This window comes from Cannabis sativa, chromosome 2 (assembly GCF_029168945.1).
Source record: "Cannabis sativa cultivar Pink pepper isolate KNU-18-1 chromosome 2, ASM2916894v1, whole genome shotgun sequence".
In the NCBI taxonomy this organism is placed as follows: domain Eukaryota; kingdom Viridiplantae; phylum Streptophyta; class Magnoliopsida; order Rosales; family Cannabaceae; genus Cannabis; species Cannabis sativa.
Genome location: NC_083602.1, coordinates 58,400,604 through 58,423,322, shown reverse-complemented (window position 1 = coordinate 58,423,322; position 22,719 = coordinate 58,400,604). Strand labels below are relative to the sequence as shown.

The following is a 22,719-nucleotide window of genomic DNA, read 5'->3' as shown; positions in this document are numbered from 1 at the left end:
TTACACTTAATTATTTAATTTTTTATTTAAATATTTAAAAAGTAAAAAATGAAATAAGTTGAAGGATTTTTTAGAAAAAAAATGGCTGCACTTGTTATCGATTGATTAGCTTGAGGCCTCATACTTAGTTCATATAATTGTAACAAAATAATTAAATATAATTTAAAAATAATTAATTATTTAAAAATTTATTATAAGAAGAGAATTTTAATTTGTGTCAAAAGAAGTTTAATTTTTGTAAAAAAATAAATTTTATTGTAAATATTATAATTAAATGGCTTAATTATTAAAATAATTCAAGTAAGGATTTAAATATAAATATTAATTGCTAAAAGAGGTCTTGTTAAATATTTAATTAATTATTTTAAGAAAATAGTTAATTATAATTAAATAATTCTAAAAAAGGAATGTCTATTTAATTAATTATTTTAAGAAAATAGTTAATTATAATTAACTAAATCTAAAAAAGAAAGTTTACCTATTGGTAACCTGCTATTACAGGTTAAAGAAAAATGTAACCATATGGTTACAATAAAAATGTAACTATTAAATAGTCACCCACATAATATATATATTAATGGAACACTTCTTAATGGGTAATACCCATTGATGGGAACTAAAAAAAATTAATAAGGTAATAATCTAATAACCTTTTTATGGCAAGTTTCTAAAAATTATTTTTTTAAAAAAAAAAAAAAAATTATATTTATTTTTTATAAAATTGGAAATAATAATTACAACTAATAATTTGAAAAAAAAATTATAAATTATTTTTAAAAATTAATTAAAATTACTACTTTATTATTTTATGAAATTATGAGTTTATTAATAATTTATTATTGTAAAACTAAAAATCATTTACATGTATATTAATGTGTTTTTTTTATTAGAAGAATAGGAGCTTGATTGTGGAATCCAATTGTCTTAATATTATTCATATTCTTAAAAATTAAACGCTACAATACTTCTGAGTTCTTACTTAGGCTATCATTGTTAGAAAAATATTATTACCATCCAATGATTTTTTTAATATTACCATGAATCATTCTCCTAGAATAACTAATGAGGTGTTGTTCATTATTTATATTTTTAGGATTGGAAGATGATAATCTTGTCTAGGGGTCAAATATAATTTTTTGTGTTTAAATTCTTGTGTTGGCAATTGCCATTATTCAATAATGTTTATGACACTTTTTTTTTTTCCTTCATTTTTTTTTTAGTTAAAATTTTCTTCATTGGTTTTGTTCTTATAGATTTGGTAAACTCAAGTATTTTAAAAAAAATAAAAACATATAAATAATTGTTAATTATTATAAAATTAAAGATTTTAGGTTTAAAAAAAAATCTTATACATTTTATGTGTATTACAGTTTAAAGCTTAAAATTATTATTTTTTTATTTTCAGTAATGTAATTTAGAATTCTAGTTTGAAGAAATTTTTTATAAAAAAATAAATATACACTTTTTTTCTTTTTAATCTTTAAAATGATTTTTATTAAAAAAAATAGTTTGTTAATTTTTTTAGTGTGTTTTATTTTTTAAATAACAATTCTATTTATAAATTTTTTATTTTTATTAATAGTTTTATTTATTTTAGGAATATAGAGAATAACAAAATAGGAAATATTAATTTTTTAATATTTAATTAATGATTATAAATATCAACCATTAGATATTTAATCCAATGGTCAAGAATAAAATACCCATACATGGGTAATACCCATTAAGAGCATACCCATATATTAATTACACAATTATATATGCTACATACCTCACACATATATAACATTTATTTACACTTTAATATGCATGAATGCTATATAATATATACTATATATGCATGTTACATATAAATACATAGAATAGAAAATAATTATTTCTACATATTTAATCTCACAACATATATGTATATTATATTATATCTCATCATATATACAATACACATAACTCATATTCATATGTTATATATTATATATCTCAAATATATACATATAAACATGTTATAAATTTAAATATCATATTCTATATCACTATACATAACAATATGATATAAATTCATGATCACATATATATGACACATATACATATATATCATAGATATAATTCTTTATATATTAACATATAAAACTTTCCTATCTCAACAAAAAAAAATATGTTAATACATATATTACTATTATTTAAAATAGTAAAACACATAATATACACCACCATGCTCACCCATGAATAGTTTTCACACAAAATCTCTTATCCTTGTATTCTCAAAATCTTGATTCATCTCATTTTCCATTGAAAAGAAATAAACTTTTGATTTTTAGAGATATTATTACAATGGAAGAAAATTGTAATGACCGCTTTAGTAATTTGGATTAGTAAAGGTAATTAGCACTAATTTCTGATATTTTTAGAATTATTTATGAATTTAGTTATCTGTGGGTCCCATTATTAGAAATGGACATTAGAGTTATAATTTCTCAATTTCGGAGATTTTATTAAACTCTAGAGGTATTATTTGACTTATATGTGAATTATGTTATTTTTGTAATTTTTGCTCGGCGACAACGGAAAATGCGATAGATGGCTAGTTTTAATCACATGGGTAAGTTTAGAACCTTATTTCTTAGTGGGAAATATTTTTAGAGTAAATACAATATCGAAGTTGAGCGGAGTTATGGAATTTGACCATTTTACCCCTAATCTTCAAAATATCCTAGTTTTAAGTTAAAGGGCATTTTAGTCATTTGTTAAAGGGGAGAGTTAGGTGGCTGCCTAATTATATGACACCTAGCAAAGTTAATTTCAGCAAGGAAAATTGATTTTCCTAACCTTTATCCAACTAAAGAAAATTAGAGGAAAACCAAAAAAATAGAAAAGCTCTCTCTTTCCTTCCCTCTCTTTTCGAAACCTGCTAGAGTAAGGGAGATTGCTGCAAATTCTTGGTGTTTTCAGCAAGAAATCTAGAGAGAATCAAGCCAAGGTAAGCCCTTGTAACACTATTCCTTTGTTCTTGAATTTTAAGGTTGGTTGAGTATGAGATTTTTGGTATTGGTGGCTATTACGGTTAGGTTAAGTTGCAATTCGAATTTTAAAGTTAATTTGAGTTGATTCTAGCTTCTAGTAGCTGATTTGGTTGTGTTGAGATTGGATTTATGCAAGTTTGAATTTAGAAACCTAAGTTTAGGTCTTTAATGGCATAATTTGATTCACTAAGTTTTTTTGTGATTTTCTGGTTGGAATATGTTGTATATGCATTGTTTAGGTGTTCTGGAAAGTATGGAAGCACTTGGATGAGTTTTGAGCAAGTTGGGGCTCGTTTGGGGAAACCTAGTGCAAACCGGCTAGCCGATTTGCCAGGCCTGTAAAACTGGCTAGCCGATTTTGGCAGGATCCCCGAATAAGCTAGCTATTTTCTCAATTCTTGTCCATTTCTGTGTCGTTGTTGGGTGTTTCTCTATTTTCTGAGTTAGTGTTATCCCTAAAGAGTATAACAGAACCTAGAGTGGTGGGTTCAGGTTTCCCGGATTAAGGTTTTCATCATGTGATTCACCCGGCTTCATTATGTGATTAGGGCATCCATCTAACACGACACTTTCCGTTCAAGTCGGACAGCACACTTGAATCTGGAAAGAAGGTAAGAACTGTGTATAATGTGTAATATGAATATCTGAGTGTATATATGTGTTAAGTGTATATGCATGCTTAAATGTTAGTTGCACTACCAACACTTGTACAGTTATGGTACAGAATGCCTTGGTATAGTGAATATTGTTTGAGAGTACAATACAGTGATACCAGCACTAGTACGGGAAAGTGCAGGGTGTCTGCAGTATATCACTCAGTGGTACTCGGGGTACGAAACAAATCCTACCAACACTCGTACAACAAGGTACGTAGTGTATGTGGTATAGTGGTTGTACCCTAGTATGGAACATTCTTACTCATCTGTTAAGCCTTGTAAATAGGTGTATGTGCACCTAGATACAAGTCGGTATTATATGATATGTTATATGTTTTTCTTAATGAGTCTGTCGACTCACAATTCTGCTTCTATGTGTAGGAAAAGGAAAGGCAAAAGCTGAACAGGAGTGAGCCTGGCTGAGATAAGATTGTACATGTCGTGGCAGCGTGACCTTGAGTGTTCGGTCTCGGGACATCTGGGGTTATATTTTGTAGTCGATGTGCGACCTGGATATTGTATTTTGGCATGTTTTGTATAAAAGTTTAGAAACGGAATCCCAAATGACTATGTAAATTATAAATTTTAATATTTATTATAAAAGTTTTAATTTGACACGTTTTTTGAGACAAATCTTTGATTAACAAAGATAGTACTGTAATTGAAAAAGCACTGTAGCATGCCTTAGTGTTAGGGCGTTACAAAAATAAGATGTATTACAACTCTATTGCAATATAATACAAGGCTTGAACAAGGTATTGCACCTTTGTCTAAAAGCTTATTTCCCGCTATCTCTAAGCACTAAGGGAACTCTCTAGGATATAGCATTGGGAATTATCAAGCCTTAGGATTTTCTAGCAATGTGTTTTCTTGATAGAAAACTTCTCATCCAAATGAACACATCAGACTCCTGTATATAGTGTTTAGGTGATCACACTTAGAATTCAAACACACCATCTCATTATTCTCATATAATGAGCCTTAATATAATTGTAACAACTATATTTCATAATATTTTGAATCCTACCATCAATTTTGTGTAACATCTCTTTTATTATACAAAAATATGATCAACCAAAAGAAGTTACAAAAGCAATTAATTTTGTAACTCCTCTCCATGTTACAAAGTGTAGGTTACAATTTTATTAGGTTAAATAAATCATATGTTACACAATTTATTTACCAAATACTTAATATATATTATAACATATATTACCACATTTTAATCTACATATTATTATATTAAATAATATAACACAACATACCTAAAATAAGGTAAACGACATGCCTTAAATAATGTAAAAATGACATGTCTTAAATAAGGTAAGCAAAATTACCACTCTATAATAAGGTAAACAACATGCTTTATTAGGTAAACAAGCCTTAAAATAAGGTACATAACATGCTTAAAATAAGGTAAATAACATGTCTTAAATAAAGTAAAGGACATGTCTTAAATAAGATAAACAAAAATTACTACCTTAAAATAAGGTAAGACAAGCCTTATTAGATAAACAACATGTCTAAAATACAATAAACGACATATTTTATTAGATAAATAACATGTTTTATTAGGTAAATAACATAGTTATATTTCAATTAAATTTATTTTGCAGCTATTTTGGTGAATGCATAATAAAAAGAGATATGTATCAATTTATTCCAAATATATTTAAGTGATTTCATAATAAATATTTTAAAATTTTAAATTTAAATTTTTATATTATCATTTTAAATTTTAAAAATATTTTATTTATTATTAATAATAACTTAAAAAATATAATTAGTGAATAATTAAAAAAAATAAAATATTTACAGCAACTCACAAAAATACATATTTAAAACTACCACACTAATAACATTTATATTACCTAGTTTATATATATAAAGGTTGAGATTTACCTGCCAACTCTAAAAAGAAAAAACAAAAACAAAAATTATATAAAAATTAATAATGAATAAGCTGAAAGAGAAAAAAAAAAAAAACTAAACGCTTCGATTGGATCCTTTATCATAAATGAGGTGGTTTATAAGGTACGTGAGAACATACATTTATGGATGTATATGCATTTTAAGATGGAAACATAAGAGTATGGAAGGGTTAAACGACAATACGTTTAGAGAGAAAGTAAATAACAAATAACCGAATGAACCCCACTCCATTGAATTGAATGATATCATGAACAACAACAATATTGTACGTCTTTAATTACTCTCTCTCTCTAATGAGATTTTTTTGGGGTTTTATCCTAACTTACCTTCTGAAGCCAGTCCCATCATACCCCATGAATGAATCACGAACATAGGAAAGAAAGTAAAATGGGCCATTATGTTTGATATATATAAGCACTAATTAACAACAACAACAACAATAATAATAGACAACGATATATGATAGCGTAGATGGACCAACTACTCCTGTTTCGGAAATGATGTCTTCTTGGCTTACCACGCTAACTCCATCATCCTCAACCCTCAAATTTGGCACAATCATAACGCGGAGCTCTGTCCTTTGGTTTTAAGATCTGCTAGTCATAGTATATGCGGGATTTTTTAAGGTGGAGAATTTGAAAAATATTTTATTTATAAGATATTTAATAGTTGGTTCTAATTGAGTAATTACACTGTAATATTGTGATCTTGAATGGAGCATATTTAAATTAGGATTGATTAAAATATTTTCTTATTCAAAAAAAAATAATAGTGCTAAGAACATCTTCAATAGTAGTATTTTTTAAAACTGTTATATATCTCCACATCATCTAAAAATATAATATTTTATTTTATCTTTTTTTTTTCACATCATTTTAACACCTTCATTTTTAAAAATACTCCAATGGTTGTATTTTTAATTATTTTTTTTCCCTTTCAACTGTTTTTCCATCTGATTTTTCCCTTTACTTTTGAATCCTAAGTTTTCTTAACTGCTCCCGCCTTTTCCCTCCTCCCTCTTCCGCCTTGCTCCTCCCTTGTTCCAGGTTTTTTCTGGTTCTTTTCTCTGCCCCCGATTGCAATACTATTGTTGCAATGGACCACTTTACTGATTCACTACAATCCACCCTATCCCTTACTGATGAGGAGAGAAACATTATCTCCTTAACTTCGGTTTCCACCCCTAATACCTCACCTTTCTCCCTCATAGCCCGTGTTATTTCCTCAAAGCCAATTTACATACCAGGTTTTTTCGATCAAATGCCTGGCCATTGGAGAGGTCGGTTTCCTGTAACCATTACTGAATTCAAAACTGATATGTTTCATGTCTCTTGTGGGTGTGAAGGAGATAGAAGAAGAGTCCTTACAAAGGAGCCTTGGCATTTTCAGAACCACTTAATCGTTTTACTCATGCCAGATGTTCTGCAAAATGTCTCAACGGAGGATTTGATTTTCACTCATTTCTGGGTTCAAATCTATAGGCTACCTTTCCTCAACAAAACCACAGCGCTTGCTGAAGCACTTGGAAACACCATCGGGCAATTCATGGAAGTTTTTGAGGACTCCACAAATGAAGGTTGGGGGCCTTTTCTTAGGGTCCGGGTTAAAATATGTGTCACTAGGCCACTTCCGCGTGGTCAAATGATCTGATTGCCATCTATTAAGGATGAGTTTTGGATTGATTACTGATACGAGTGCTTGCCTGAGTTTTGCTTTGAATGTGGCATCCTTGGACACCCCTTTGAACATTGTCCCAAATTTATGGAAAGAATGGATAATAGAAATGATGATGACCTCCCTTATGGGCCTTGGCTTAAGGGTGCAAGACTCCCAACGAATGGCTATGATCGCTACTGTACGGATTTTTCTAAGACCAATGCTTGGCCTCTTTTGACACGGTTGGCTCACCAATCACTTTCCTCTGCTGTTCCACAACTACACACCAGCAATAAGCCTCATCCTAGGTCGCTGCATGTCAATGAAGGCCCCTCCACCCTTGCAATCTCCACTAGCCCCCTCACAACCATCACCCTGCCCACAATCTCAACATCTTCACAGCCCTGCCTTACACACACAGTTGACCAAACATCTTCCTCTTTCCCAACTCCTACCAACTCTTCCATAACCCAACCAATCTCCTCTTCTATAACACACGGTTCACCTTTGCCTTTAAACAAAGGCAAGAACATACTCGGGGCTCCCTTTGATCCAAAAATAAACACTTCTTTTTACTCAGGCCATTCTACGCCATCCGCAAGTTCCAACAATCAACACCCTCATCCTTCCAATATAGTGGCTGATTTTTCCATATCTTTATACCAGATACGGGTGCTATTGGTTCTTCTCCAAATATTTTTGCTACTTATCCACCATCCACACCTACTACACTCCCAATTCCCTCACCCAAACCATGGCCATGCTCACCTTCACCCATGAATCCAACCTTTTCCTCACTCACTACTACTGCCACCATAACCTCAGCTTTTTCCCATGGCATTACTGCTGATGCAAGTGGGAAAGAAAACACTCCTCCTGCCCCTACCATAAAGAGACAATGTGATGCTATCTCCATGAGGAAAATCCTTAAGCGCTGGCGTGGTATTGGGGGTCAATCGGCTTCCCACTCCACCTTTGAAGTTGTCCTTGAATCTATGGTTTCTTTAGACGAGGATTCTATTGATTCTTTTGACTGTCCGGCGACGGTTGCTTCGCAACCTCGCCATTCATCATGAAAATTTTAAGTTGGAATGCGCGGGGTTTGGGGAACCCGAACGCATTCAGACACCTACGATTGCTTGTTACTCAACAATCGCCCCATGTTTTGTTTCTCATGGAAACAAAGCTTCCTAGGAATTTTATTTCCTGTTTTCGGCAGTCTTTACGTTTTAATAATGGCCTTGAGTCTCCTAGAGTTGGTATGAGTGGCGGTTTAATGCTCCTTTGGCATGATGGTATTGATGTCACTCTTCTAACTTATGGACACACTTTTTTCGATTGCTATATCAGAAGTGGCATTGAACCTTGTCTTCATTTTACTGCATTTTATGGTTCACCTCACAGCCATAATAAAGATGCTTCCTGGACTCTTCTTAAAAGGCTGGCTGATGTAGCTCCAAACCTCCCATTGCTTGCAATTGGGGACTTTAATGAGATAATTTCTAATGCCAACAAATCTGGGGGTGGTCTCCGCAATGAGTCGCAAATGGAGACATTTCGTAAAGTCCTTGATCACTGCTCACTCCATGAGACTCCCTTTGAAGGGGAACCATTCACTTGGATCAAAAATCACTTAGCCACCAATACCATCAAAGAAAGGTTGGATTGGTGCTTTGTTAACTCTCTTTGGGGGTCTACTTTTAGTATCCCAACTGTGCAGCACCATGACTACTACAGCTCGGATCATAGAGCCATTTCTGCAACTATTACCCCTATGGATAGCACGGTTCAGCAAGAAAAAAGAAGAAGCCGGTTCAGGTTCGAAAAATTGTGGCTTTCTGATCCCGAATGCAAAGATTTGATCATAAATTCCTGGAATTCTCACTCACATGCTGACCCGATACAAACTGTGTTACTAAATCTGGATTCATGTGCCACTTCTTTACAAAAATGGCACCAGCACAAATATGGCAGTATGAAGAAGAACATAGCTGCTTCTCAAGCCCGTGTCACTGCTCTAAGCAACCTCAATCATCGATCTCAAGATACTATGAATGAACTACAACGCACTGAAGCTATTCTTGACGATCTTTTGGAGCAAGAAGAAATTTACTGGCAGCAACGTTCAAGAGTAGATTGGCTTAATTCGGGTGATCGCAACACAAAATTTTTTCATGCTAAAGCCTCTACAAGAAAGTCAAATAACAAGATCAAATCCCTTCTTACTGAAGCAGGGGATCGGGTTCACTCCAAAACTGCTATAGCAGCCGCAATACATGATTATTTTGCCTCCATTTTCAGTGCGGATACCATTGATGAAGAAGCCCTTTCTCAAACTTTGAATGCAATTCCAAACATGGTCACTGATGACATGAATGATGAGCTCACCAAGCCGTTTCGTGCTGCTGAAGTTGAAAGTGCTTTACATTCAATGGCACCTGATAAGAGTCCTGGTATTGATGGAATGTCCTCCATGTTTTACGAATAAAATTGGTCTGTTGTGGGTGAAGCAGTCACAAATGCAGTCCTAAGTGTCCTCAATGATGGTGCTGATCCAACAAGTTTGAATAAGACAATTATAACCCTCATATCAAAGATTAAAAATCCTCAAAGGGTTCAAGACTATCGACCGATCAGTCTTTGCAATGTCATCTCAAAGCTTGTAACTAAAGTCCTTGTTGGTCGCTTTAAGAATGTCCTCCCTATTGTTATATCTGAAATGCAAAGTGCTTTCTTACCCAACCGGTTGATCACGGACAACATTCTTGTGGCCTTTGAACTTGTCCATGCCATCAAAAATAAAACAGCAGGTCGTTGTGGTGTTGCTACTTTAAAGCTCGATAAGAGTAAGGCTTTTGATCGAGTAGAATGGCGTTTCATCAAGGAGGTCATGAAAAAAATGGGTTTCTCTACCAAATGGATTGATTTGATTATGGGTTGTCTTACCACTAACACTTTCACGTTTCTGCTGAACGGTGAAGTCACGGGCTCTCTTACTCCTTCAAGGGGTCTTCGGCAAGGATGCCCGCTGTCCCATATCTCTTTCTCATTTGTTCGGAAGGGTTATCACGCTTACTTCATCATGAACAATCCGAGGGACATCTCCAAGGCTTTAAACTCACCAGGCAAGCTCCACCAATATCACACCTACTTTTCGCAGATGACAGCCTCCTTTTTTGTCAAGCTACTGAAAGTTCTTGCCTTGCTATCAAGCGTGTCTTAGATCTTTACCATCGTGCCTCAGGTCAAGTCCTCAACCCAGAGAAATCAGTTATGTCTTTCTCACCCAATACTACTCTTGCTGCTCAAGTTTTTTTCCATAGGACTTTGTCTATGCCCCTTTGTGAATGCCATGAAAAGTATTTGGGGCTACCATCATACTCGGGCAGAGATAAAAAGGAGATGTTCAGCGGTATTAAGGAAAAAATATGGAGGCTTATGCATACATGGAATGAGAAGATTTTCTCAGCTGGAGGTCGGGAAGTTCTTCTCAAAGCGGTAGTCCAATCCATTCCTACGTATGCTATGAGTTGTTTTCGCTTGCCTATGTATTTTTGCAACCAAGTTAAGTCTATGATGGCAAATTTTTGGTGGGGAATGAATGAGAATGGTTCCAAAATTCTTTGGCGCTCATGGAAACTTTTATGCCAAAGGAAGGATAGCGGTGGTATGGGTTTTCGTTCTTTTGTACACTTCAATCAAGCTCTTCTTGCAAAATAAGCTTGGAGACTCCATGCCTATCCTGATACACTCCTTGCAAAGCTTCTCAAAAGTCATTACTATTCTCAAAACTCTTTTCTTGAAGCCAATCTTGGACACTCCCCATCTCTCACTTGGCAAGGTATCCATTGGGGCAAGCAACTTCTCTCATTGTTGCTAAATTTATAATCACTACGCAAGTATACGCAATCAAGTAGTAAACTCACACAGGTGAGGTCGAACCACAGGGAATTGGACTAATTACTACTAAATTATACTATTGATTCTATCTGGTAAAAGAATACTTTTTATGAATTAAATAAAACAATTCAGAAAATTAAAACTAACAAAAGGAAGATTAATCAAGATAAGAAAATAGGGAGACGAATCCTGTTGTTAAGTTACCAATGTTAATGTCTAAATGCTATCATTCTCTTGAAGTGAATGACAGATTATGAATTAACCTAGCTCTTTTCAGATCTTCTAGGTTCTAAATCTCATGCTCTCTAATTAATCTCTTAATTAAACTAACATGAAATCAGCATTAAGCAATAATCTAAATGTCACAAAGGCTATGTAAATACTTTCGTTTCACATCAAAACCTAGACTATCAAATTTTAGCATTCTCAATTCTCACTTTTCAGATTTCGAATTGAGATCATAAAACATGTAAAAGGTGATCAATCTTGCACATGGAAATTAAACACAAATATGAATAGTGTTCACAATCAAGATGGAGGAATGACAATTAATCATTAACTAGGAAAAACTTAAACAACATTCATCATTCTCCCTAAATAGGAGTTTAGTTCAAAACATCCATAATCAAATCCATAATTAACATTGAAATAGAAAAGAACATAGAAAAATTAAAGAGAAGAGAAAGAACTAGTTGAAGCAATTGATCCGGGTCGCCACAAGCCGCTCTTCTAGCCTCCTCCTTTGTTTCTAGGGTTCCAATTCTGAATCATCCCTAATTTTCACGAACCCTCACTATTTAAACCAATTCTCATCTTTAAAATTTGTGAAATTACGAAACTACCCAAAAATCCCGTCAAAAGGGTCCCCATCGCGACTGGCAAAGCCCCCGTCGCGACGGGAGTTAAACTTCGAATTTTTGAAACTTTCTGTCAGTTCCCGTCGCGATTGGCAAATTCCCCGTCGCGACGGGAATAGGCAGCAACACCGATTTTTGTTTTTCTTCTCGATTCTTTCACCGTTTTTCCTCAATTCTTGTACATACTTTCTTTAAATGCCCGAGGACCTGAAACAAAAGAATCAAGCGTAATATAGCCCTAAAACTAGAAACAAAGAGTGAAAACTAACCGAAATATGACCCGAATCTTAGACTAATTTTAGCCTAACAAATTCCCCCAAACTAGATTCTTACTCGCCCTCGAGTAAGATGAATGCTACTAACTACTAACTACGCTATCAGATAATCATAATACTACTGCCTCATGTGTTGTTCTCTTCTATTGCTCAAACTAGAATTTCAATTCTACCAACTCTAACAATTAATTTAGATGCTCGGTTTATAACACTATGTACAACTGCAAAACTTTATTCAAATGTGAAACATTGTTATAAAAGCTTTACTCTTTCCAACAGTTCCACAGCCCGATAACTCATAAGCTTGCATGCTTACCTTTCTCCACTAATGTTGACAGTATTCTTTGGAATCATTAGGTCTTTTCAAGGCTTAGATAATATGGCTCAGATATTCAGGGATAGGCAAAAGTCAATTTTGGCTCAAGATATCATAAGCACTCAAACAGAACCCACAAGCTTCTTACTTTTCTTTTTCTAAGATCCCATAATATTCCAAAATTTACCAAGATTGATAGAAGACGTCTCTATTATTTTTCAACATCACTGAAATTTTTTTTTTCCACACATATTTTTACTTTTGATTGTGTTTTTTTTTTTCATCATATTTCATTTTTTTTTCAGTGACCTTGAATTACACAATTTTTTTCTTCTCAATCTTACAAGTTTTTCTCCCTCTCACTATTTCCTCACACTACATGTTTCTCCTCCCCCAAACTAATTATGTCACTTATGATATCATGGATAACATGGTGAAGAAAAATTAATAGTGTGGTTGTAATTTTTTTAAATCGATGGGTGAAAAACATAATAGGTTTAGGCTCAAAAGGTTAACTATGGATACATCTTATTACGGTAGGCTTGAAAGGCTCAAACTATCCAACAAATGCCTAAATCATATTCCAATTGAACACTATCAAGGATTTCGTCTCAAAAGAATAAACATGCAAGTTCTAAGCTATCCTGTCAATCTTACCACAAACCATAGTAAAACAATTATAACATATTTCACAGATTGAATATTTTTTTCAGATAAACACAGGTTTCTAAGCATCCAAACTAATCCAAAGAGTTAACAGAATCAAGCACACAGTTATTTTACAATTTCAGAACACATCACACTAATCAGCAGTATACAACTATCGTCAAGCTTATTGTCATTCCTTAACTAAAACAGAAAATTAAAATGCAGAAATTAAAGTGCAGAATTTAAAAATTTTAAGTCTCTCATTCCTTAACTAAAACAGAAAAACTAAAACAGAAAATTAAAATGCAGAAATTAAAGATTTTAAGTCTCTCCCCCCAAACTAAATATGACATTGTCCCCAATGTACTATTATACTCAAGGTGAGAAGGACTTACCTGAACCCCCATCAGAAGGGGTTGGGCGGACCCTTTTCATCCAAAAGAGCCCTCGTACTAAATGAAGAAAATTTACCACCAATCGTGTTGATTTCAGAGTTTCGCACAAGAGTAAGCTCACCTTCAGAACTACCACACATCAATCTTTTCCAATGACGCCGAATCGTTCGAAGTCGCTCTTTAGGCTTTGCTTTCTTCTTATCAGCTTTAACAAAAGAACCCTCCACCATCTCAATCTTGCAACAGGTAGGAATGTCGGTTGGGGCAAAAACATTAAAATTGACCTCTTCATCTTGCACTCTCAACTTTAACTCTCCCTTTTGAACATCTATTAATGCTCGGCCTGTGGCTAAGAATGGTCTTCCCAAAATAATGGGAATAGTTGAATCTTCCTCCATATCAAGAATTAGGAAATCGGCGGGGAAGATAAACTTACCAACCTTCACCAAGCACATCTTCAATTATCCCACGAGGATGAGTCAAAGAACGATCCGCTAGTTGTAAAGTCACCGTTGTGGGCTTTGCTTTTCCCAATCCTAGCCTTTTGAAGGACAAGGGCATTAGATTACTGCTTGCTCCCAGATCACATAGAGCTTTAGTTTCCACCGAACCCCCTATAGAGCATGGAATATTGAAACTACCCGGATCTTTAAGCTTGGGCGGTAGTTTCTTTTGCAAAATGGCGCTACACTCCTCAGTTAATGCCACTGTTTCATAGTCCTCCAATTTTCTCTTCTTAGACAATATCTCCTTCATGAACTTCACATAACGGGGCATTTGTTCCAAGGCTTCGGCAAAAGGAATGTTGATGTGTAATCTTTTGAAGACCTCTAGAAATTTTGTGAACTGCTTGTCTAGATTGGTCTTTCGGAGTCTTTGAGGATAGGGTATTTTCACATGATGATCAATATTGATTGGTGGAGACTTGTTGTGGTGGTGCCGGACTATCGGTAATCTTCTTATCCGATGATGCTTGAGTTGGTGCCGTTTGATCTTTAATCTCTTCATCCACTGGTTGTATCATCTCATGCCCATCATATTTCTTTCCACTCCTTAAGGAAATTGCTTTACATTGTTCTCTTCCTTTTGCATCATTAGTGCTAGGCGAATTTCCTTGAGCTTGTTTTTCCACTTGAGTAGCCAATTGTTCCATTTTAGTTTCTAGAGTTTTAATAGAGGCTCTAGTTTCCATCATGAATTGGAGCAATAAATCAGCTTGGATAGTGGAGCCTCCACTAGAACTTTGTTGTTGCAGTTGTTGTTGGTTTTGTTGAAATTTGGTTTCTCCGTTGGTAGAACCCCCGTTGGTTGTGCCCATAATTATTGTTTTGGGAATAGTTTCCAATGGCTTTTGCTTGATCCATTGGCAAATCATCCACATCCGCTCGACACTCGAAAAGTGATGGGGACCTCCACATATCTCACAAACCACTTGAGCTTGTTTGGCTTGCCTTTGCGATCGGCTTTGTTAAGGCCTCAACCTGAGCTGTCAGCTTTGTAATGGCATCAACCTCTAACACACCAGCTACCTTCTTAGATTGACTCCTTTCAGTTGGCCACTGCTGGTTGTTTAGAGCCATCTCCTCCAATAGATCATACGCCTCATTAGCACTCTTTCTCATAAAGGCTCCGCCAGCTGCTGCATCTATTAGAGTTCTAGTGTTACCAACCAACCCGTTATAGAAATTATGAACCAGCATCCACTTCTCAATACCATGATGAGGGCACTTTCTGATTAAGTCCTTGAACCTCTCCCAAGACTCATAGAGAGACTCATTCTCTTGTTGACAGAAATTGTTGATCTCTCCTCGCAGCTTAGCAGACTTTGCTGGGGGAAAGAACTTAGACAGAAATTTAGTTGCTAAGTCTGTCCATGTTGCTATGGAATTTGGTGGCAAGGAGATTAACCAACTCTTGGCTCTTTCTCTAAGTGAGAATGGAAACAGTCTCAAACGAATGGCATCATCACTAACTCCATTGACTTTAAAAGTCTCACAAAGTTCCATGAAGTTCGAGAGATGCAGATTAGGATCTTTAGAAGGGAGGCCACCAAACTGAACTGAAGACTGCACCATTTGAAGTATGGCAGGTTTGATCTCAAAGTTATTCGCATCCACTGCCGGTGGCCTGATACATGACTGCACTCCCGTCAGAGTAGGGAGAATGTAATCTCTCAAGCTACGGCCATTAGCTTGGTCTTCCACGGCACCACCATTATTGTCGTTATTTACAACATTCGCATTCACATTAGCAGCCATGATTTCTGTTGTTTCAGCAATTGCTAAAACTCTTTCTTGCCTCTTGTTCTTTCGGTTTCTCCTACAAGTTTTCTCGATTTCAGGATCAACTGGTAATATGACTGCTTGTCCTTGACGGCGCATACACAAGGATTCCTGAAATAGATAAAGAAAATATTGCAAGAAAAAAAAGGTTAGAAAATCAGCAAGAGAAAAATATACCAAAGTAGAAGTTAGTATAATTTTGGGTAATATCAATCTTTATACAATTCCCCGGCAACGGCGCCAAAAACTTGTTGCTAAATTTATAATCACTACGCAAGTATACGCAATCAAGTAGTAAACTCACACAGGTGAGGTCGAACCACAGGGAATTGGACTAATTACTACTAAATTATACTATTGATTCTATCTGGTAAAAGAATACTTTTTATGAATTAAATAAAACAATTCAGAAAATTAAAACTAACAAAAGGAAGATTAATCAAGATAAGAAAATAGGGAGACGAATCCTGTTGTTAAGTTACCAATGTTAATGTCTAAATGCTATCCTTCTCTTGAAGTGAATGACAGATTATGAATTAACCTAGCTCTTTTCAGATCTTCTAGGTTCTAAATCTCATGCTCTCTAATTAATCTCTTAATTAAACTAACGTGAAATCAGCATTAAGCAATAATCTAAATGTCACAAAGGCTATGTAAATACTTTCGTTTCACATCAAAACCTAGACTATCCAATTTTAGCATTCTCAATTCTCACTTTTCAGATTTCGAATTGAGATCATAAAACATGTAAAAGGTGATCAATCTTGCACATGGAAATTAAACACAAATATGAATAGTGTTCACAATCAAGATGGAGGAATGGCAATTAATCATTAACTAGGAAAAACTTAAACAACATTCATCATTCTCCCTAAATAGGAGTTTAGTTCAAAACATCCATAATCAAATCCATAATTAACATTGAAATAGAAAAGAACATAGAAAAATTAAAGAGAAGAGAAAGAACTAGTTGAAGCAATTGATCCGGGTCGCCACAAGCCGCTCTTCTAGCCTCCTCCTTTGTTTCTAGGGTTCCAATTCTGAATCATCCCTAATTTTCACGAACCCTCACTATTTAAACCAATTCTCATCTTTAAAATTCGTGAAATTACGAAACTGCCCAAAAATCCCGTCAAAAGGGTCCCCGTCGCGACTGGCAAAGCCCCCGTCGCGACGGGAGTTAAACTTCGAATTTTTGAAACTTTCTGTCAGTTCCCGTCGCGACTGGCAAATTCCCCGTCGCGACGGGAATAGGCAGCAACACCGATTTTTGTTTTTCTTCTCGATTCTTTCACTGTTTTTCCTCAATTCTTGTACATACTTTCTTTAAATGCCCGAGGACCTGAAACAAAAGAATCAAGCGTAATATAGCCCTAAAACTAGAAACAAAGAGTGAAAACTAACCGAAATATGACCCGAATCTTAGACTAATTTTAGCCTAACACTCATCGGGTTTAAGGTGGAAAATAGGTGAGGGGTGTCGTGTTTTATGTGCTACTGATCCTTGGATCATAGGGAACTCAACTTTCCTCCCTTTCCACTATGAGGGACCAATAAATGGTGTGGTCTCTAATCTCATAAAAGAAAATCGAGAATGGGATATAGGCCTTCTGCAGCAATGGTTCTCACAGTCGGATGTCGATCGCATTCTAACAATTCCTTTGAGTTTTTTCAGGAATACTGATATTTTAGCTTGGCATCACCACTCCTCAGGAATATATACTGTCCAGACCGGTTACCATTTAGCTTCTTCTCTTGCGAATGTTGATGATTGTTCGAGCTCTTTGTCACAAAGTTCATGGTGGAAGTTTTTTTGGGCACTTCAGTTGCCTCAGAAAGTAAAAATCTTTGCTTGGCGTGTCTTCAACGATGCCCTTCCTGTAGCTACTGCTCTGATGAAAAGGAAAATTATCACCGATTCCACATGTTCGATTTGTCGTCAGGCTTGGGAAACAGTTGGTCATGCTTTTTTTGGTTGCAAGTTTGCTAAGGCTATGTGGAAATTCTCTGGTTTCACTTTTGACTGGTCTAAAGCTTCCTCAATGCATAAGGGGGATTATTTGATTCACTTATCAAATCTTCACTCTCAAGCTGAACTAGAACAGATTATATGCAACTTATGGTCATTATGGACGGAGCGAAATCGAGTGGTACATGGTCACAAGGCAAAGTCTGCAAAGGAGCTGTCCCTTTTTGCCACAAATTACATGCTGCATTTCAGATCAGCTCAATTGAAATACCAGCAGTCTCCTCAAATTTCTGGTGCATCTCCGGCAACTAATTCTGCTCCACACACTGCCTCTTGCCGTCTGAATGTTCCCTGGAAGCCCCCGCCATCTGGTGTAGTTAAGCTTAATATCGATGCAGCAGTCGATCGGTCGACTGAAGTTAGAGGTCTAGGGGCTGTTTTTCGAGACTCTATGTGGATGGTTGTTGCTGCTTTTTCCAAGAAATTACTGGGCAGTTTTGAACCTCATGAGATGGAAGCACTAGCTCTTTTCCATGGTGTGCATTATGCTTTACATTTCCAATTCCCTCAACTCCAAATTGAGACAGATGCTCTACGGGTCAAAAATGCTCTATATATTCCAACTGCAGCCTGTTCTACTTTTAATGATATTATTATGGATGTTTGAAGTCTTTTATCCTTTTTCCCAAATGTAAATGTTTCTCATGTCAAACGTACGGCTAATACGGCCGCTCATGGTTTGGCAAAATTTGCACTCGGGGTGGATGAAGATTGTTTTTGGTCAGATTGTATTCCTCCGCCTATAAACTCTGTTATTGTAAATGACTCTATGATTTGATTTATAATAACAGTTTTTTCCTCAAAAAAAAAATACTCCAATGGTATAATATCTTTTAAGAATGCTATAATTATGATCTTATACATAATAATATAAATAAATCTTTTTCTTTATTAAATTATTATATATATTGCTCTTTTAATTTTTATTTTAAAAAAAAAATATAACATCAATGATATTATGTGGCATCAATGCACGAATATCATTTTCTTATCTCCATTGGTATCTTCTACCTAAGCTTTCCACCTCATCAAACATTCTTCACAATGCTACTGTTGAAGGTGCTCTAAGAAAATTCTTTTTTGCACTCTCTATTTTTATGAGAAGTGTTCATTGTTAAATAATGTCTATTTTTACTTAATTTTAGTCATAATATTATCATTTTATTAAACTTATATCATTAATTAAATCGCTTTACTAATTTATAAATAACTTTATATTTATTTTTAAATGCCACATTTTTTTTTTGCAGTTTTAAAAAATTACTATCATATAATACATAGATTATTATAATTCTCTTAAAAAAAATTAATAGAATATACACATCAAACATAGTCAATATACATACATATACAACTATGTAATATAGCTGCTCTTCGCGCGGCTATTTTAATTTTTTTAGTATTATATTAAAAAATAATAAAAAAGTAAAAAATAATTATTTATTAATATATCAATATAATATATAGTAACTTAAAAATAATTATAATATATAATAATAGTAAACTTATATTATATAATTACATATTATTATTAATAATTTTATTTATTAGAACATAAAATTTCATAAAATAAGATAAAAGAATTTAAGTTTATTCATTAAATACTAATTATTGATAATTTTATTTATTAAAGGTTTATTTAGTGTGTTTTATTATTTATTATTAAAAAATTTAAAATTTATACTATTAATGTATAGTAGAGTTATAAATTACCTTTTTTTTTCTAAAAATAAAGTAAACAAATAGGGGAGTTTACATAAAAATTAGTGTTATTATTATTATTATTATTATTATTATTATTATTATTATTATTATTATTATTATTATTATTTAAGTAAACATTCTTTTTTATAATGCATTATGTTTATTTCTGGATCATTTAAAGTTGTTACCATCATTTTAGTTTCTATTGTTATTACCGTATCTCACCCATTGTCATTACCGTATTTTACTTGTAGTCGCCACTAATATTGTTGTTTTCAAATCTCAATCTTAATCTTAGATTTCATCCCGACTTTCAAATATTTTATATATTAAAAAATATTAACAACTAATATATATGTCAAGAATCATAAATAAAAGTATGGAAGATATTTTAGTTATTATTTTTTTTTTGAAAATATTAAAAATATTTTAGTTGATATAATTAATATTTAAGATTTTAAAATATTATTAATAGTTATGATAATTGTAATTTTAGAGTACAAAATTTTAGTGTTTATATAGATATATAGAGAGAGAAATTTAGAGCATGTTTGGTATTGTTTTCTGTTTTTTGTTTTCAAAAAATTATTTTTAGAAATGGGAACAAAAAATAATTTTTGAAGTTTTTAAAACACAAGTCATGTTTAGTTAGTGTTTTTTAAAAACAATATTGACCAAAAGTGAATTGTTTTTTAAAACAGAAAACAACATTTTGCAGTTTTCAAAATTCTTATTTTTTGTAACTTTGAGCTTGTTTGGCTGTGTTTTCAGTTTTCAGTTTTTAAAATTGTGTTTTTAAAAGTGAGAATAGAAAACAGTTTTTTGTCATTTTAAAAATTTAATGGTGTTTGGCACAATTTTTTAAAAACTATTTTTAGATTTTTTCTTACGAAAAAAAATCAATATTTTAACACCATACCATGACGTTAATCCATCCGGGTCTAGGTTCGGGTATGGTTTCGGGTCTAGGATTCGAGTATGTGAGCAAAATATAAAATATAATATGTTAAGATAAAAAAAATTATTTTTGAAAATTGAAAACAACATTTTGATGTTTTTTGTTTTTTAGTTTTTTAAAACTCAATTTTTAAAAAACAGTTTTTGAAATTTTTTGTCAAACGACTCCTAATAGTTGTTAAACTGTAAAGTCAAACAGCCTGTGTTTTCTGAAAACTGTTTTCAAAAAATAAGGCCAAACAAGCCAAATTATTTTCAAAAAATAATTTTCTGTTTTTAAAAATAAAAAATAATTTTTTAGTTATGATGTCAAACATGCACTTAGGATATATTTTACCTAATATTTTTTAGTTATGATGTCAAACATGCACTTAGGATATATTATACCTAATATTAGTATATAAAATGTTTAATAGTATAATTAATTGTTATTATTATTATTATTAAAATCAAAGATTAGAAAAAAAAAATAAAAAAATTAAATACATAATTATATATTTAAAACAAAACAATCAAGAATCATGTATATAACTCTAAAAGAAAAAAGAAAATTAATTTGGAACGAATTAATAAACTACAATAATAGCTTTCAAAAAAATAAAACCACATAATCATATCACAAATTCGAAACAAATAATATCTATTTTATATAAAATGTGACTATATAAAAGAAATTATTGGGTGATTTTTTTTAAATAAAAAAAATAATAAATTATTAGATGTTGCCACGTAAAGGGTCAGCATCCATGTAGTTAGTTAAACCTAAATATAATTAATCTACATAAAGGGTTGTAATTAATAATAAATTTGTTCATATTGTTTATTTTTTTATTAAAAAATTATTTTTAAATTTTGATATTTAGAATTAGTTAAATTTTAAATATTATTTAAATTAAATTTGAATATTTTGATAGTTTAACCATATCAGCATTGTCATTAATTCTGAAGATAAATTTAGGACGAATAATATTTTTTTTTAATTACTATTATAAAGTATAATAATAATTTTTTTTATTTAAATCACTATTATGTTTTAATTTCAAATTTTAATAATTATTACTATATTGAATATTATTATTTTTAAAATTATGATATTAAAAAACTAAAAATTAAAATAAAATTAACATATGTGACTTGGCACGTAACATTTATCTAGTATATATATAATATAGATATTGTAACGCCCTAATGCTAAGACACGCTACAGTGCTTTTTAATTATTGTGCAATCTTTGCTAATCAAAGAATTTTCTCGAAAAACGTGTCAATTTAAAACTTTTATATTAATTATTAAACTTTATAATATAATAAAATATTTACATATATCGGGATCCCGTTTTCAAACTTTATAAAATTAACTTTTCAAAATATACATTTATTACAGGTCGCACAGCGACTACCAAAATACAAAGTCTCAGATGTCCCGAGACCGAACACTCCAGGTCGCGCTGCTTTGACATGTACAATCTCACCCGAGCTCAGGTCCACTCCTGTTCAGCCTTCGCCTTTCCTTTACCTACACATGAAAGTAGAAACTGTGAGTCGACAGACTCAGTAAGAAATGCATATAACATATCACATAAATTCCGACCTGTAAATAGGCGCCCATACACCTATCTACAGGGCTTAACAGATGAGCAAGAACGTTCTAACTGCTTGTGCTACTGACCATGATATCACTCCTACCAGCGCTATAATCGTGCTGTAGGACCGGCACTATGTTTGTGCCGCTATGATAGCATCAATAGCATCCAAAAGTATGATTGGCCATGATATCACTCTTAACCAGTATGATGCTTGTACTGCTGAACCGACACAATGGTTGTGTCGCTATGATAGTACCAAAACATACTTTCCCGGGTGAATAACACTCTTAACCAGTACGATGCCTGTACTGCTGAACCGACACAATGGTTGTGTCGCTATGATATCACCCAAACATATACAAGGATACACACAACATGCATATATATATCATACATATACATACACCCAGATATTTATATCACACGTTATATTCAGTTCTTACCTGTTTTCCGAATTCAAGCGTGCTGGCCGACCTGAACGGAAATCTCGTGCTAGATGAATGCCCTAAT

The 22,719-nt window shown here is 33.0% G+C and overlaps 1 protein-coding gene and 1 non-coding gene across 2 annotated transcripts; both read left to right on the top strand.

Annotated features, from left to right (window-relative positions):
* Positions 1-7,375: 7,375 nt before the first annotated feature.
* LOC133034400 (uncharacterized) lies at positions 7,376-8,337 on the top strand. Its single transcript, XM_061109481.1, has 2 exons — positions 7,376-7,784; positions 7,928-8,337. The coding sequence occupies exons 1-2, from the start codon at positions 7,376-7,378 to the stop codon at positions 8,335-8,337; spliced, it is 819 nt and encodes a 272-aa protein (XP_060965464.1).
* A 7,025-nt stretch (positions 8,338-15,362) lies between these two features.
* Positions 15,363-15,469, top strand: LOC115721538 (small nucleolar RNA R71). The gene has a single exon (XR_004012553.2). It is a non-coding gene; the product is annotated as a small nucleolar RNA R71 (small nucleolar RNA).
* The last annotated feature ends 7,250 nt before the right edge of the window (positions 15,470-22,719 follow it).

Bases quoted from the DNA above. Each gene is read 5' to 3' on its own strand.
- LOC133034400 (XM_061109481.1), top strand. From the start codon at position 7,376: ATGGATAATAGAAATGATGATGACCTCCCTTATGGGCCTTGGCTTAAG. The intron at 7,785-7,927 runs GCAAGAACATAC...TCTTTATACCAG, and splicing joins ACCTTTGCCTTTAAACAAAG to ATACGGGTGCTATTGGTTCT.